The 18157-nt window shown below is 41.7% G+C and overlaps 2 protein-coding genes across 51 annotated transcripts in view; both read left to right on the top strand.

Annotated features, from left to right (window-relative positions):
• si:ch211-193k19.2 (uncharacterized protein LOC100034574 homolog) overlaps window positions 1-18157 on the top strand; it is a 1126861-nt gene that overhangs the window by 12828 nt on the left and 1095876 nt on the right. The window lies entirely within an intron of this gene.
• clasp2 (cytoplasmic linker associated protein 2) overlaps window positions 566-18157 on the top strand; it is a 70709-nt gene continuing 53117 nt past the window's right edge. For all 50 annotated transcript variants that reach the window (XM_034240898.1, XM_034240901.1, XM_034240896.1 and 47 more), the window contains exons 1-6: window positions 566-1481; window positions 7627-7705; window positions 12851-12954; window positions 13687-13778; window positions 15203-15278; window positions 17281-17378. In XM_034240898.1, coding sequence (XP_034096789.1) covers window positions 1284-1481; window positions 7627-7705; window positions 12851-12954; window positions 13687-13778; window positions 15203-15278; window positions 17281-17378 — 647 coding nt within the window. In that variant the 5' untranslated portion in view covers window positions 566-1283. The remainder of the gene's footprint in view (window positions 1482-7626; window positions 7706-12850; window positions 12955-13686; window positions 13779-15202; window positions 15279-17280; window positions 17379-18157) is intronic.

Here is an 18157-nt window from a genome sequence, read left to right as displayed (position 1 = left end):
ATATTAATTAAAATGTGCCTTGTTAGTTTGTAAATGTATCTTGGGATCACAATACTTTTTTATACATCAATAATATAACACATATGTTGATTATGTTTTGATATAGAAAATAGGCTAACTAAAGCAAGTTCAAATACATGTAGTTAATTAAGAAGTCAAATATTAGCCTCTGGAGTAGATGTATATTGTAGCAGAAAATGTAACGACTCAAAATGTTGTTTATTTTACTTAGTTACTTCCCACCACTGTCTTAATCTAACAGTGCTGCAATATAAGAGACTACTTTATAGTAAACTGCGGCAAACTGAATACAGACCACAGCACCGCTGAGCCGCTAGATGTCACCCAGGGGCCGTGTAGTCTGCAGACACACCCACACACAGTGCGGTCTGTCTCACTCATGATTTTATTAGAGAAAACATCAAGCAATAACTATTGAAAACATATAATTTGACTTAGTATGAGTATATTCTTACTGTTTAAGCACATTGCAGTCCACAGTACTCTTCATGATTCTTCATTTTTGATCAGGCATGTTACTGGCTAGCTGTGCGGTGCCTGAGGACCCCTCTGATCGTTTATCGGTTGCAGTCACCGGTAGCCGCGAGCTTTCAGCGCCACTTAACGGGTTTAGCGGCAGCAGCGATTATTCCTGGACTAAAGAGAAAGCAGTACTGCAGGACTGGAGTTGAGCAACTATTGTTGAAGTTTGGTGCAACTTTACCGCTAAAAGAGTACCCAACAGACCGCTCTGAAGACTCTTCAGCCCGTGGTCATGGACTAAAGAGCGGAGCCAGGCGTCCGGCCTGCAGATCATAACGTTAGCTGCCCGGCTAGCGGATGGGAAGCTCTACCCTTGTTTGGGTCGCTGTGCTAACTGGCTACGTGCTATCTTTGTTAGCATAACAATTAGCCAGGCTTGTTTTGATGTTGGCATATTGAAGAAAACCTGCTGTGTGCAACTACAATTACACATTTCTGGAACTTTCTCTAAGTTTTAAATGAACCTTCGCTGCTAATGTTGCACAATAAGTAAGCTAGCGAGCTAACGTAACGTCTTTGTCATACAAAGTATAGTTTTTTTGGCAGAGATGATTTGTGGGATTAAATAATCTCTTCGTTTTTTTTTAAGGATTGCATGCTGATCCTCAATCATAAATTAAACGCAATCCAGACCGCACAGTCTCTCTGCCCCTCCACTGTCCTTTACACCCCGTCCCACCGACCACTGTCTTCTATCTTCGGCCGGCTTCCGTGGCTGGCCACACGGACCTGAGTGCCCAATGGAGGACCATAACAATATGGACTATTTTTACCAGCAGTTAGTGCAGAAAGATGTTAGCCGCAGGTTGCAGGTGGGTCAGGACCTCATTGACTATCTGAATGATCCGGACCGCTCCTCGGACGTGGAGCAGGACAAACCCCGGCTCGATAAAACCATCGACGAGCTGGCAGGATGGGTGAACTCCAGCAATTTCAAGGTGAGAAATCTTGGCCTGTCAACACATCGGGGTATTGCAGTGTCACTGCAGCAGCCAGCCCCTCGTGTTGTTTATTAATACTTGTCCACTAGTTTAGCTTGTGAGCTGCAAAAAGGTTTGTTAAGGTGTTACAAACTCTAGCAGAGATAAAGGATTTCAAACGGGCTGTCATCACCTAATGGTATACAGATGGATGTTTAATTACAATTCTTTAAGCCAGATATTTTAAACGGGTTGCCACTTTTTCTTATCAGCCAAGACAGAGGATGCACATATTAATTTCATTTTTTTTTTTAAATTCAGTGTATAATCTTAGAAAATCTATAAACACGGAAGGCTTTGTGTTTATCTGTCACCCTAGTAGTATTTCTGGATCACAATAGGCAGACATATATAAATGCAACCCCAGTGACAGAGTTGGACGTTTGCAGGGCATTCCTGTGGTTTGTCGGAGTTTATATGGTTGTATTGGCTGAGACTGTGTGTCTGTGTTGAGGACCCATTGTAGACTACTGTAGCCCTGGATGCGAGGATGGGGGAGGGGTCAGCAGACTCATTGTTGTACCCGATGCTTTCTCTCCATAATTTGCTCTCTCTCTCTTACAGACACATATTCTCAATCTCCCTTTTTGCCGTTTCCTATTTTTTCATATTGCCGTTTCATGCTCTGTTTATGTGTGACGGCCTTTTCTACACGCTTTGCCATATCTCAGAAATGCAGGAATGTGACATTTTTGCCAAGGTATCACAAAGATCCAGTCAAAACAGTCTGAAATCCTTTTTCAAAGCGTGCTAAAATGTGGCTTTTAAATCTCGTTTTGCTTTGATTAAAGGTAGGGTATGTAAGTTTGAGAAACCGGCTCGAGATCGCTAGAATTTAAAAATACACGAACGGAGAAAATCTGCCACATCCTTACAGAGCCCCTCCTCCAACACATAACTAATCTATATCTACTGTCACTTTTCACATTGAACATGTGCTCGTGTACTAGGAGTCTAGCACCAGGAGTCTAGCACCAGGAGTCTAGCACCAGGAGTCTAGCACCAGGAGTCTAGCACCAGGAGTCTAGCACTAGGAGTCTAGTACAAGGAGCAGCGCCGGGGAGCAATGGGAGTGGGGGGAGGGGGTTCTCCGGTGCCTTGCTCAAGGGCACCACGGCAGGGCCCAGGAGGTGAACTGGGACTCCTAGTTTATTAAATAAACTAAACACTTTCATTTTAAGTTGTGAGTTTAGTGTTTTTGACCCTAAGAAACACTGATGCATTAATCAATAACAATAATCCACAGCTCCTCTCCCCCCCAAAGCAGTAAACCTAGGGGAAACACTGCTCTTTAAGTCTCTTTCCAGGGGTATACAAATGTTCCTTACACTTGTTTGTCCTTTTGCCTTTTTAATTGAACTTGCTACCAATACCCATCCACCATGTGTGATGTGAACCATTGCCACCTCTTACATCTGCCTACCAAGGGTTTCATCTCTAGCTGTAACAAGAGTTCAGATTTGCTGTGATGACACATACAGTAACTTGAGCTCAATGTCTGGCAGTGATGAGCAAGTGAGTTGTGATCCCCAGAGTCCCTCACACAGCGGGCTTTTAGTGATGCTTATTGGCACCCTGGCAGCCAGAAGGACAGAAGAGTTGGCTATAAGCAAGATGCTGAGTCAGCACAGAGAGAGGGATTAATGGAGAGGTGATGCAGACTTGAAATGTGGGGGAGAATCAAAGAGTTAGAGGGGAGAACCCAGAAATTGAGGGCTAAATGGGGCAAAGGAAAACACCAGTCAGGACTCTTAAATAGATTCAATGTTCGTAGAAGGCGACTCTCGCATCCAAGTTCCTCTTTTGGGTATGGATACACATCGTCCCATGGCCCTGTTTCACTTGTTTGTCCTTCTCTGGGTCTTTTTTTAACAATGGATCCATTACACCTTCTCCTTTCTTTCCTCAATCAATAGATAGGACTGTAGATTCCACTCGTACGCTCTGCTCTCACTGCATCACAGAGGCCTCAGCGCTCCTGTGAGGGACGTAAACAGAGGGCATTAATATTGCATGCTGCATTTATGGGTGGCAGAGATGACTGAACACCGACTTTATTGATCGAAGGTTGATACTGCTACCAGGCTGGCTTGACAAAACACTCTGATCCTTGTGATTTTGCTCAAATAAAGAGTATAAAATATGCTTCATATTCATAATGTTTAACTCAATTTTTGATACAGTATTTATCACAGTGCACACTTTACGGTACAATACACACAGGCTCAAGTCTTATTTCAGTATTGAAAGATTCAATATATTCACCGCAGTGATAATATATTATGTTATTTCTCTTTCAATCAATGAATCTATTTTTATGTTAGCCTGCTTTTCCTGTAAACTCAACTCTTCCCTTCCTGCAGATGTTTCACTGTATAAACCTTCGAGGGAAGATACTTGATTGCTGATTTGAGATGTTTTTGTTTGCTTTATTATCAGTAGAATAAAAGTTAAACACAACTCTCCACTCTTAGTAGAGAGTTGTGTTTATTATAATTCAAATGTAACTGGGTTAATATGGCAATAAAATGTCCTAATATTTAATCTGGCACTACACAAAACAAAGGGGCATTTTGCCATTGCTTTGTAGCACGAAAATATGTTCTAACATCGATTTACCAATTCCACAGTCCCGCAGCTTAAGCAGGGATTTGAACTAAGAAAGGCTTCCATTCACTCTGGAATAAGCCATAAAGCGGACTACCAACATTGTATTTTTTGACACATATCGGATCTATAAAAACGAAAAATAAGTTATTTATTCACGAATTGAGTTGTTTTGTTGTTATGATTAATCACAGAGCTTATGGTTACATCCCCAAATCACTTATTCAGTCCAACCAACAGGACAAATCTAGTTTGCATCATAATGAGAGCATTTTGCTGCCATGGCAGAGGTCTTCGCTCCTCAATTGTCTTTTTAGTTGTTTTGAGCATCGATCTCCATTCAGCACATTTTGTGCACTCCTAAAGAGTGAGAACTTTGGACCTTTTTTAAATCACTTAAAGCCTGTCTAGAATCCAGAGTAAACCTGAACATGGTATGTGAATTAGCCGGCTAAGCCAACATACGCTCCAACCTTAGTCTTCACAAAGAACCATTCATACTGGACTAAATATTTACCCTTTTTTCTGAACATACCTCAGTCACATTGATGTTTTGAAGATTGCCCTCTAAAGATGCTTTGGTCAGGTAGACCCAGCCACCTGCGCATGCCCTATGTTTGAAATATTTGAGGTGATGCCCAAGTGCTTATTTTGCCTCCCACCTCTTCTTTCCTCCATAATTCCCTCCTCAACTGTAGTCATATTTTTTTTACAGCAGGAAAAATCTGCCCCCTCAGTCTCTTTTGATGCCAATCCATGTCTTCCTGTCAAAGGTAGAGAACATGCACAGCCTCTTCTATCTCCTCGTCTGCCTCTCCGAGGGAAGATGCCATATGGTTGTGGGCGCCAAGCTTGTTGGGGTGGAGGAGGGGAGGCCATCGTTAGGCGCTTTCACACCGCAGTACTTTTCCCACAAAGGTTCATGAGAACTCTTTGGTTCTCATGAACTAAGTACAGATCGCGTTCACACCGGAATAAGTCCCTTTACTGGCAGGCCGCAAACAACTTCACGGCGTATACTGCCACCCGAAGTCCCCGGAGTTGGGGACTGGCTTCAGTCCCAGCAGATTCTACTCAAGCCTTCCGAGTAAATCGCCAGAACGCCGACACCTCCTCATCTCCACCGCTCCCATGTTTTCTTTTGTGTTGCCATAAGTTAGGGCTAATGCTAATAATGCTAATGCGAGGATAATAAAATGGCGGCTTCACAAAACTTTTTGGGAGTTTTACGGGGCGTGGTTTGCAATCCGCCCAGCCAATCAGACATAGGAACCTTTTTCTCCCACGAAAGTCCCTGCTCTCTAGCAGGGACGGAAAAGGGGGTAAAAAAGGTTCTCATTAACTAATTTTAGTTCCGGCTCTTTTTGGTGTGAACGCGACATTTCGGAACAATATCGGAACTAAAGTGGGAAAAGTACTGCGGTGTGAACGCGGCTATAGTGACCTGCAGCTCATGTTTCTTCTCCAGGTGATTTTTGTTTTCTGTGGTATTGCTTGGCCTTCGTCCCTGCATTTCTTCCTCATCGCCCCCATCCTCCCCCCTTTTGTTTTTGTGGTTACCTGGCTTTGCTCTTCAGTCTTCCCTTTGACTAAAATAGGGAAAAAACTGCAGCCTTACTCCCGATTTATGGAAGAGGAGTCTGGAGAGAAATGTTTAATGGATTTTATTTTTGGACTGCTCAGTTTTACTGCAGCGCTGCCAACACAAGCATTCCAGGAGCACAGCGCAGTGTGGGATGTGATCCTAATCAGAAACACAGTGGAAAACTCGGCTTTACCACGAGACAAAAAATCCAGTGTACCTTCCCCCTAAAAATAATATCATAAGCCAGTGGTGATAGACAGGAGAGATGATTAAGTGTCTTGAGTTAGGGTCTTCATGCATTATTTATGTATTCTACAGTTGCTTAAGTAATAAGATATTATGTTAGTTTCTGATCGGTTTTGTTAGGTTGTTAATTAGAGCAACAGTTGTCTAATGTCTAACTCTGAGACTGTGGGCCTCCTCTCAGACAAAGCTTGGAAAAAAGGCGCCCCCTCAAACCCCCCTAGTTTACTTTCTTGGATTTGCTCAATTCCTGGATGCCTTTGAGATCATGATTATGTTATTTGATCCCATAGGCACTCAACAATTGAGCCAAGATATATATTACTGTTTGATAAAACCTCCGACAGCTCCAGATACTTTAAAAAGGGGTCTGCCATAAGAAATGACTACGTTTATGACTCTGAGACAGTGGAGATAACGGTAAAATTCCCCCAAACCAAATGTCAAACATTTCGGTGTTACATATAATTGCCTGTCTTACACCTTTAAAAAAGTACTATCACTTTATCCATAAACACATATTAAACCTCAGTTAAGTGCAATACTTCAGAACGTTGGTATGAAAAACCTGAACTGAGAAATCCACTGTGATTTGAGCTGGCTCAGGTATCTGCACATATTAATATTGTGATAAAAAGTGGTTGTGTATTGTCAGATGGAGGAGTTCAGGGATGGTCTTTGGAGGTTATTACATTGCATTTAGCTGACGCTTTTATCCAAAGCGACTTACAATAAGTACATTCGACCAGGTTATGTTTTTGTATTTAATATTTGGCATTTAATTTCCACTTAAAAGGTGGATGGAGTTGCTCAGTGTATATATATTGTACACTCACTGTACAATATATACTCTGTGAATACAATGTAAGACTTTGTACACTTCAATGTTTACAAAAATATTACACTGCACAGTCTTAGTATCAAATTCCTGGTACAGTTCCCGTTTTAAAAAAAAACCCTATAATTCACTGTTGCCATTCTCTGATGGGTACAGTACTAGTTTCTCACGCTACAAGGCTCCAGATATCTGAGATTTGGGGCTGAAATCTTTTTTCAAAAAGCTGTCTGCAGACTGACCAGCCTACATTTTAAAAAGGAGACAAGGAGAGACTTGATTCCTTAAACTTGACAGCATGAACATTGTCAGACTCTGCTGTTTGAGTCAGCAAACCTCAGGAGAAAGTTTGATTCAGCATTTCTTTGTATCTATATAAGGTGCCAAGAGATACAGAAGTATCCGCTGTCATAACTCCAGACTATAGAGCACATTCTTTCCTCAGGCTGAGACTCTTATCTCATCCTTCAAACTACAGAAGCAGTTTTGTCTCCTTTTTAGTTTTTCTTGTTAAATAACTTGGAACTTTACCTGCATTGTGCTGCACCAACTTGTGTTTTACAATGAATATAAATAATCTTTGTTTGAATATTGGACACTGAAACATGAAGACTAGACTTGAAATGTTGTTTAAACCTCTGCATGAGAGCCTTATTTTATTTTCAGCCAATTTGTCCTAATTGGACTGCTGCCACTAGGGTGAATGTGTTGGCAGACACTGACTCAGGTCGGGGGGGAAAATGTGTTGACATGATAAATACAAGAGACTGCTGTTAAATATTATTGTGTGAGGCTTACTATAACATTTGTCTTTGTTCCACTCTGTTGTGTAGGTGGCGCTGCTGGGAATAGACATCTGCGGTGCGTTTGTGGACCGGCTGGGAGAGCGGTTCAGAGGATACCTGTGCACAGGTGAGACATCTATCCCACTCCCACCCTGAATGAAACTATTCATCGTGTCTCTGTATTTGTTTTTTAACTGAGCTTTGCACATGTATATACTAGGGGTGTAACGGTTCACAAACATTTCGGTTCGGTACGTACCTCGGTTTTTTGGTCACGGTTCGGTTCGGTACGTTTTCGGTACAGCAGAATTTTTTTTCACAAAACAAAACATATATATATTTTATTATTATTATTAAACTGTGAATAATGTATTCACTCAAATAAATACAAAATATAATAAAATAAACATTAAGGTGCAGCTTTTCGATGAACTGAAATAATCTGTATTTGAACTGTACTGTACTAGTTCCTAAGCAGCCAGTTTGACATTAGGACTTGCTTTTCATTGTATTTTCATGTTTTTTTAAAGAAAGATGAACTTGTCCACATTGCTTGCCGAAAGGGCAGATCTGCTGGCACTAACAATGTCTCCTGAGGTGGAGAAAACCCTCTCGCTAGGGATAGAGGTAGCAGATACAGCCAGGTAGCGCTTTGCTAACATGGCAACATAAGGATATTTGGTGTTTGTAATAGCTTTGGCTCGGTCTGATCTTTCTGCGAGTGGTGGAGGCTTACATGCTAGCGGGAGTTGGGTTTACACTTCAGTCTTTTTTCTTTTGCTACCGGTGATATTCACGTTCGGGTGATGCCTTTTCAAGAGTGTGCAAGTTTGATGTATTGCCAGCCGCGTAACCAATTTTAGTTGAACAATGCCGACAAACAGCTTTGGTTCGGTCCACCTGTCTTTGTCCTTCATCCTTGTACGTAACTGCGAAACCAAAATGTTCCCAAACCGGAGACTTCAATGATGCTGGAGGATTTTCGAGCTCAACTTTATCTGCGTTCTCCATTAATTTTTGACTGTTCCTCAAATTACTGACTACATTTGAACGCATCCCTCTGACCAGCTCTCATAGTATGCCTCTCATCCAATGAAATGACTTGCTCGCTCTATGACGCGTTGAACCCAATGTGAGCAAATTACTCTGAATGCTGCGACGCAGCACCTGAGATTACTTCCAAAAAGTTGTTCACGTTCTCAATTTTTTACGTTTAACGTTATATTCGTTCGGTATACTTCGGTACACACCTGTACCGAACCGAAGGGCCCGTACCGAATAATTTCGGTACGGGTACGTGTACCGTTACACCCCTAGTATACACACAAGATACACACATTTTTCATTAAAATACCTCTGCGGCTTAATTTCTCAAACATAAAATATATTCAGTTGTTCCAGACAGGTAAAGAAACCAGAAAATATTCACATTCTAAGTGTTCGAATCTGATCATTCTCAAACCAATAAGTCGATGGCGATTCGTTTAATAAATAATCAAGCTCAAGGTTATTGTATTGTTTGAAAGACTCTTCAGCATTTAATAATAATAATAATACATTTTATTTATATAGCGCTTTTCACAACTCAAAGACGCTTTACAGTATGAGGGAGGGTAGACAAACAAGGACAGGCAAACAAGTAAGTAAAAAATAAAAAGGCAGTCAAGAGGAAGTTGATTGAGAGGGGGGGGGCTTATGGGTAGACAGAGTTTGACCTACCATTTTGTTTTTCACTTCCCCTTTGTGGTTCCTCTGAGACGGACCAGCAGCAGCTCTAAAGCCTGGCACCACCTCCTCTCTGCCATACAGTACATCCTCTGCTCTCTATATTTAGGCTCTAAATTGTCTGCCATGCTGTAGCTCAGTCTATTACACACCAAAACCACACCTCACATTTATATGACCTCATACACTGAATCTTGTATCCAATTTCATGCTCTCCCCCTCTGAGTGAGTGAGTGTGAGTCTGTCTGTGTTCTGTCTGTGCCAGCCCTTGTGTGTGCCCTCTGAAGGTGTCCCCAGCTGTCTTTGTCAGGCAGACTGGATCTTGTCACCAACAAACACACTCAATCCTGCAGATCACCTCTGAGATGACTGGACCTGTCACACAGAGAAAAGTCTGCCAACACACACACACAAAGACACACTCTATTTGGCTCACTGTCTTTACCGAAGCCTTAGCCCTGTGTGAGTGTGTTTATAGAAGTGTGTGTGTTTCAGATTGATGGTAAAAACATCTCTGAGCCACTGCTGCCTCTGGAATCTCCCTCCCTCCATCTGACTTCCATCTCTCCTTTCCTGTGCTCTCTCCTTCCCCCTGCACTCAGCCACCCTCCTCACACACTCCCACACACACACACACACACACACACACACACACACACACACACACACACACACACACTCGGAGGCTAGGAGGATGAGATCATTGACACTGAGCGATCGTATTGATCTACAGGACTGAGTCAGGGCTGCTGCCATTACACCGTATGTGTTCACTTTGGCACTGTGCTGTCGGGCTGTACCAAGTGTGATTCTTTTTAACCTTTGATGCTTCTAAGATTTTTGAATGAGGATTTTCTTTTCTGTCCTTGTGTTGTATTAATATACAAAATTAATCTAAATCCTCAATTTGAATACAGGGATTCATCTGATTAAGTAAGTCTGTTTTTATTCTTGAAAGGCTAGACACCCCCAAAGATGTGTTGGATAACACATGAATTTCTATAAAAATTAGACCTATTTTTTTTCAATAGATTTAGATTTTTTGACTTTATTAGAAATGTGAGTTAAAATACAGACAATCTATTTGTAGAAGTAGATTCTTCTGGGACTCTGTCTCTACAATTCAAAGTATAACACTAATATCATTTGTGTATCCTTTATCTGCAACTGTGCAGAAGCATGAGTTTAAACATAATACATATAAATAGATTTCAAATCTTAATGTTAATTTCATGGATAAAGCTCTGAACTATTTGCTACAGCCCTGAGAAAAGTGAAATACTCATATCACAAAAAGATGTGCTTTTCACTTCACAAGAATGTCTTGTTTCTAAGTGATGAATCAAAACATAGTGAGGTAAGGGGTCCGGCAGCTGTGGGCCACTTTGATCGCCCTGTTGGAAAAAGATGAAGCAAATTGCCACACACCAGCAAATTGTGTGTGTGTGTGTGTGTGTGTGTGTGTGTGTGTGTGTGTGTGTGTGTGTGTGTGTGGTGTGTGTGTGTGTGTGTGTGTGTGTGTGTGTGTGTGTGTGTGTGTGTGTGTGTGTGTGTGTGGTGTGTGTGTGTGTGTGTGTGGTGTGTGTGGTGTGTGTGGTGTGTGTGTGTGTGTGTGTGTGTGTGTGTGTGATGTGTGTGTGTGTGTGTGTGTGTGTTGTGTGTGTGTGTGTGTGTGTGTGTGTGTGGTGTGTGTGTGTGTGTGTGTGTGTGTGATGTGTGTGTGTGTGTGTGTGTGTGTGTGTGTGTGTGTGTGTGTGTGTGTGTGTGTGTGTGTGTGTGGTGTGTGTGTGTGTGTGTGTGTGTTCATGCTTACTACAGCAGATGATGTTGTGTGCAACAATGCCCCCCCTGTCATGTTTTATGCTCTAGGGTATTGTCCTTGTTGCCAACGCAACCAGCTGTTATGGCAACATAATGTCTGCGCGCTAACACACATCGCAGGAAAGGAGAGGTGACATCACTCCCTCCGCTGAAGTTTCAGACTAGGATTGTGTGTCAGATGTCGCGTTAACCGAATATTTTCCGTCTATGACGGATTTTTTTAACAATGACTGACAAATCTGAAAGCAGTCCGTCATTTTGACAGATTAGAACAAACTCGGAACAGCGCCAAAGTTTCCCCGCAGCGAGGCTCCGGTGTTTATTCCGTGTTATGCATGCCCTCCAAAAAGGAAATTATACCGTTTCCAAACCTAACTGTGCCGTACAAATCATTGAAATGTCTGTGAGTTTTGGCTTCACGCTGTGCACGCTCCCGCGAGGTGCAGTAGCCATGCCGTGTGTCGTCGTCCCCCCCCCCCCCCCCCCCCCCCCCCCCCCGTTGACAGTTCACGAGCATGCTCCCCCCACCCCCACCCACAGTTGTGTAAAGGCCGACGGGTAATTCTGGATTTTGACGGACAGCGAAAAAGTCTAGCGCAACCTCTGGTGTGTGTGTGTGTGTGTGTGTGTGTGTGTGATGCCCTTCTATGTGTGTTGTTATGACCTCATTCATGGCGCTGATGTCAAAGGGAAGTTTTGGGTTTGATGTAACTCAGAACGCTTTGGCATTTGATGATAAAGGAAAAGATTCACCAGATTTGACATTTTAGATTTTCCAACAGGGTTATGGAAAAGGACAACCGTTGTATGTTGTTAATTTTAGACTTTTTGAATTAAATCATAAGCTTGGCCAATTGAATAGCTTTTGGACCTCGATGTATGGCAGAGAGGAATAAGAGGTATCTGAGGATATTGACATTATTTATAGGAACAAATAGTTGATTTTCATCATTTTATGGAATGTTTTGCTAATGGGAAATACTTAATATCACCATACTTTCATAAAAACAGACTTCCAACAGTCTCTTCACTTAATATTATATTTATAATGTTCACCTTAATATGATCTTCAGATTAAAAACTGTCGAGTAGCTGTTTATCAGATATTAAAGCTACAAAAACACTTGAAGCTGAGGGCTCTCTGCCAGCTCAGTTTGAAATTGCACAGAGGATTATAGTAACCATCTGAAGCATTTGTGTTATTGCCAAAATCTGTACATTTCAGTGCCAACATCTAAAGGCTCTTACTCTTAATTCTGTAGAACGCACGTCACTGCGTTACGTAGACCGTGCTACTGGAGCAGTTGTGTGTTAGATAAAGTGGAAGTGACACGAGAGCATTTGATGATATGATACTATTTTAGTCACGGTCCATTTCTCATGTCCTATACTCTTTGCTCTGGTTTTATCAGAGCCTTGGTGTTGATGTTGGTATTGCTCAAGCCTTTACATTTCAATGTGTTTTATGTCATCTTTCACACAATCGCATACTGTAGCTACTAGCTAATGATAAACACATACAGTATGTTTGTGTATTAACATGTTTTAAGAGTACTCCACATGGGGGCAGTGTCTATTTGTTTTCCTTTGTCTTTTCTTGTCTCAGTTTCATGTGTGGCCTCATGTTCCCTGTACTTCATGTAAATAGTACACTTTTTAAACTGCAATTTTCATTTATTAACTTGTATTAACCCTTCCCGTTGTCCATCTCTTTTTCTGCCTGTAGTTCTTCCTGCTCTGGTGGACCGGCTGGGCGATGGGAAGGACCAGGTCAGGGAGAACAGCCAAGCTCTTATCCTGCGCTGTATGGAGCAGAGTGCCTCGCCCATGGTGAGAAACACACACTCACTCACTCACAAATGTTTACGTCATATCAACAAATATAATATTTTATGCACAAGGCATTCAAACACAACTTAGGAGAAATGTAGATGTTGATCCTTAAAAAGTCTCAGGACTGTTGATGTGTTTCAAGTTCAGCGACTGACAGTAGACGCTGATTAGCAAATGTTAAAATTGCATTGTGTTCGGCTGTTTACTGTTAAAGGACTCTTTCTGTCAAAGGCTGTCAAAATTGGCCACAAATGGTATTTATATATTCCTTTAAAAAAAAAACATAGGTTAAAATACTATAATATCTTTTTTTGACTAATGTTCATTTCTGCATGTTCCTGCTGATGCTTATGTAAGCATTATATTATGCAGCTGGTTTTAGAAGTCGAAATAAGGAGTTATCTTCTCTACAACATTTAAGCTTCAGATAAACTCTAGTTATTCCAGTTTCCAGGAAGAATGCACTATTGAGACGAAAAAAAGACAGCAGACAAATCACAGCCACCTCATTAAATTACATCATTAAATGTTCACTTCAGAGGAGCTCTGTGTTTGGGCTCCCTCACCTGGGTGTTAAAGGAATTACACTTCTACATCTCCACTCTGCTCTGTGTTGGCTACACAGAGCACACTAGCTGCGAAATCTGCTCTCCCTGATGAGCTGCCTGGAAAGAGCTTCCTCTTCTCGTTCTTTCAGTCAATCTCTCCCTTTTTCTCTCTCTCCTTCAGTTCGTTTGGGAAAGGCTACTTCCTGGTTTTAAACACAAGAACTTCCGCAGTCGAGAAGGAATCTGCCTCTGTCTCATTGCCACGCTCAGCACGTGAGTAACTTCCCACTCGCCACCGTATCACTTCCAGGGTGAAATGTGAAAGAAAACACTGGACATTTTAAAGCTATTAAATGCATGCATATTTATTCTTATCCGGTGGGCAGCTCACACATTAGTCTAAACCAACTCATTGATTTATTAATGATATACTGAAGTATTTTATGACAGAGTTTGCTATCTTAATCCTATACTCAGGTTTGACCAATAATCTTTTAATGCCTAATAGAAAAATGGTTGAAAAACACCCATCATGTGTTTTACTTGCGGAAAAGCCTAAGTTACTAATCCTTAAAGAAAAATGTTGCAAAGTTAAACATTTGTATATAAAACAAAGGATCTGCAGAGATCCATCAGTTATATAATGCATTGAGAACGTACTGATCACATTATCAAAATCAAATAGATATTTTGCTTTCCTGATCGTGCACCTCCATTAGGCTTTTGTGCTCACACACAGAGTTTAGTTGCCTCGGGCTACCTTTAGTGCCATGCCTTGCTGTACTGATACCATACTTCTTCAGTTTGAATGAACTCATGTGTTTTTATTGCTACTCTCCATGAGCATACCTTATTTGTTTGTGAAAGGAACACAGTCTTTCTCCAGGAATAATCTTCTTAACTGTTTGAGGACTGCAGAGGTGGCCCACGTGTTTTGTTTTGTCATGTGACGTTAACAACCTTAAAGTCACCTCATAGTCGTTTTCAGAGATTAAAGAAATCTGGTTTCAATTCACCCCGGCCTGAACTCTTACACAGTCTCACGCTCAGCTGTCAGGCCTGATGGAGGACTCTCTTCTCTACATTTAATTTGTACAAGACTGTATCTCACTGCTATGTTCCAAAGAAAATGTCCCAGCTTAATATGAGATGTTTTTCCACAAGTCACAGGAGGTTAAATAAATCACATCCTCGAAGATAAATAAAAAAGACTAATTAAAATTGGCTTGTTGGTTAATCTACACAAATCTTTTTCCAAGATGAATAATTTCTTCTAATACATCATGACTTTGAAATGGTCGTTATTAATGTCACATGGTTAGTTGTTTTTGGGCTGTGTGTACACCCTAACGACCTGCATTCTGTAAAATGATGAAGATACTGTTAATTGGTTCGTGTTATCTCAGGTTGCAGGGCTTTAACCTCTCTCAGCCACCATAAATAAATACAAGTTGTTAGAAAAAAGTTAAATATAAACGGCTGTCTGCTCGATTTATCCCAGAAGTCATACATTCTATTCACACTTGACTCCTGGCTTTCTAAAATGCAGCCTCCCTCTTGAGAATAAAAGCAATTACATATTCCTGTAAATGTGAAATGAATAATGTGCAAGCTTTAAGACTGCAGGTATTTCAGCCTTGCTTTAACTTCATGAATCAATAAATATAATTATTTTCATTTCCTTGTCTCCCTCTCAGGTATGGAGCCCAGCCATTGAGCCTCAGTAAACTGGTTCCTCATCTCTGCACGTTGACTGGAGACCAGAACCCACAGGTAAGAGACGCATCACTTCAGCATTATAATTAGGGGTGTAACGCTTCACAAACATTTCGGTTCGGTACATACCTCGGTTTTTAGCTCACGGTTCCGTACGTTTTCGGTACAGCTGAAAAAATGATCACAAAACATAAAATATTTTTTGGGGGTTTTTAATTATTATTAAACTGTGAATAATGTATTCACTCAAATAAATACAAAATATAATAAAATGAACATTAAGGTGCAGCATTTCGTTGAACTGAAATAATCTGTACTGTACTAGTACTCACCTAAGCAGCCAGCTTGACATTAGGACTTGCTTGTCATTGTATTTCATGTTTTTTTTAAGCAAAATGAACTTGTCCACATTGCTTGTCGAAAGGGCAGATCTGCTGGCACTAACAATGTCTCCTGATGTGGAGAAAACCCTCTCTAGGGACAGAGGTAGCAGATACAGCCAGGTAGCGCTTTGCTAACATGGCAACATAAGGATATTTGGCGTTTGTAAGAGCTTTGGCTCGGTCTGAACTGATGGGAGTTGGGATTGCACTTCAGTCTTTTTTCTTTTGGTACCGGTGATATTCACGTTCGGGTGATGCCTTTTCAAATGAGTGTGCAAGTTTGATGTATTGCCAGCGGCGTAACCAATTTTAGTTGAACAATGCCGACAGCTTTGGTTTTTTTCCTGTCTTTGTCCTTCATCCTTGTACGTAACTGCGAAACCAAAATGTTCCCAAACCGGAGACTTCAATGATGCTGGAGGATTTTCGAGCTCAACTTTATCTGCTTTTGCCATTTCCTCAAATTACTGACTAAATTTGAACGCATCCCTCTGACCAGCTCTCATAGTATGCCTCTCGTCCAATGAAATGACTTGCTCGCTCTATGACGCGCTGAACCCAATGTGAGCAAATTACTCTGAACGCTGCGATGCAGCACCTGAGATTACTTCCAAAAAGTTGTTCACGTTCTCAATTTTTTACGTTTAACGTTATATTCGTTCGGTATACTTCGGTACACACGTGTACCGAACCGAAGGACCCATACCGAATATTTTCGGTACGAATACGTATACCGTTACACCCCTAATTATAATATATAATCTGCTTACATATCTGCTTGTACTTTATCGAATGGGTAGAGAAATGTTTCTTCCTTGTACCAGTCCGTAGCTAAGCTTGTGGTTTAGCGCTCAGCCTCCAGAGTGTGATTATTACTGTTATTAGAGCAGATGGGCTCTGTGTAGAGCACTAACACCCAACCATTAACACACACACACACAGAGTGCTTGCTGAATATGTGTGAGGGAGAGTGAGGGGTTGGTTTTATATCTCCTGTGGAGTTGCACCCCAAAACTGAAATCTGCTCTTCTCCTCTACCCAATGATTATCTACCCACATTCTGTCCCGACCAATCAAAATCTTCAGCAGTCTTCGCCCACCCTCAGTTGCAGAGTATCCCTTTTACAGCATCCCAGCACCAAACCACTACAGTGCTCACAAAATAACTAGCAAATCCAATGTCTCCCATTAGAGGGATTAGTGCAGGCCCTTAAGGTTTTGTTTTTCAATCTCTTTTGTAATCTCTCTTTTGTGCGTGTAACCCCAAACAGTAAAGCACGAGGGTAATCTGTATGCAATTTCACCATATTTGCAAGAAACACAACATTTTAGATGGTATACCAGTGCAAGTTTTCAATGCATTGTTATTACAACCACAGGCAATACAAAAGGATAAACTAGCAATAAGAAAGGAATGAAAAAACAAATACATTTTCATGACAGGAAATGGTGTAGGTAATATCTTGTACCTGAAGTAAGATCCCTCAGCCTTGTTTTGTATCTCCAAAAAAGGACATAACAGCTACAAGCATTTTATTTGTTCCCCTGTTATTCTATATGCATCCGGAGAGGGAGATGTAAAGGGGAACAAATAAAATGCTTGTAGCTGTTACGCTTCCCACGGTTGCACATCTTTTTGTAGATCTTTTAAATTGCATAACGTCTGCTGTCTGTAGGTACGCGAGGCCTCCATAGCAGCACTGGTGGATGTTTACCGTCACGTTGGAGAGAGGGTCCGAGCAGACCTGGGAAAGAGAGGACTGCCCGCTGCAAGGTGAGTTATTTTGAACATGTCAGCTATATTTATAATCTCCTGCATTGTGAGCACCCGTTTTTCTACTTGTTTGTTTGGGGGGGGAGTTGTGTGGAGGGTCTGTGGGTCCCGTGGCCCTGGCACTCGCTCTGTTCCAGGCCACACCATGCACCACTCTGCCCTTCACACACACAGAGAGACACTTTCATCCAGAGCACAATGCTGACTGACCGGGGGAGGAGGGTGGGAGTGGGCAGATGGGGCACAAAGGCGTTGGGTGGAGTAACAGAATTTGTGAAAAATTGCAGAAAGTCTGTGTGTGTTAAGGTCCATTGAGAGGTTTCGTCCTCCTTTGGTCGTCCTGGTTACATGTGCTGGTTTGAGGGTTATTCTAAGCACACAGTGACCCCTTCTCTCCCCCCCCCCCCCCCCCCCCCCTCTCTCTCTCTCTCCCCCTGTGCGAGACCTGATCAGCAGCCAGGGTTGTGTGCTGACTGCTCAGTATGAGTCTTGCGTCTGTGAATGCTGGCTGTGGCCATGTGTCATGTGTTGTGCATATTAAGCCTGTTTGTCTCCAGTATAAACACGCCTTCTGTTCATGTGGGATTCATACAGCTTGCTGTGTGTCTGTTATGTTGAGGTCTCACAGATGTGCAGATTACAGTTCGACACCAATACTTCTTCTGTGGAAGTGTACCGTTAACATTCAAACGTTACAAATATGCATTGATTTTAGCTTTAATTAGGGTTAGCCCACATTTATTTCTTGTTACTGTATTCACTATTAGTATCAGAGCACT

The sequence above is a fragment of the Gymnodraco acuticeps genome, unplaced genomic scaffold (assembly GCF_902827175.1).
Source record: "Gymnodraco acuticeps unplaced genomic scaffold, fGymAcu1.1, whole genome shotgun sequence".
Lineage (NCBI taxonomy): Eukaryota > Metazoa > Chordata > Actinopteri > Perciformes > Bathydraconidae > Gymnodraco > Gymnodraco acuticeps.
This window is presented reverse-complemented; position numbering and strand designations above follow the sequence as displayed.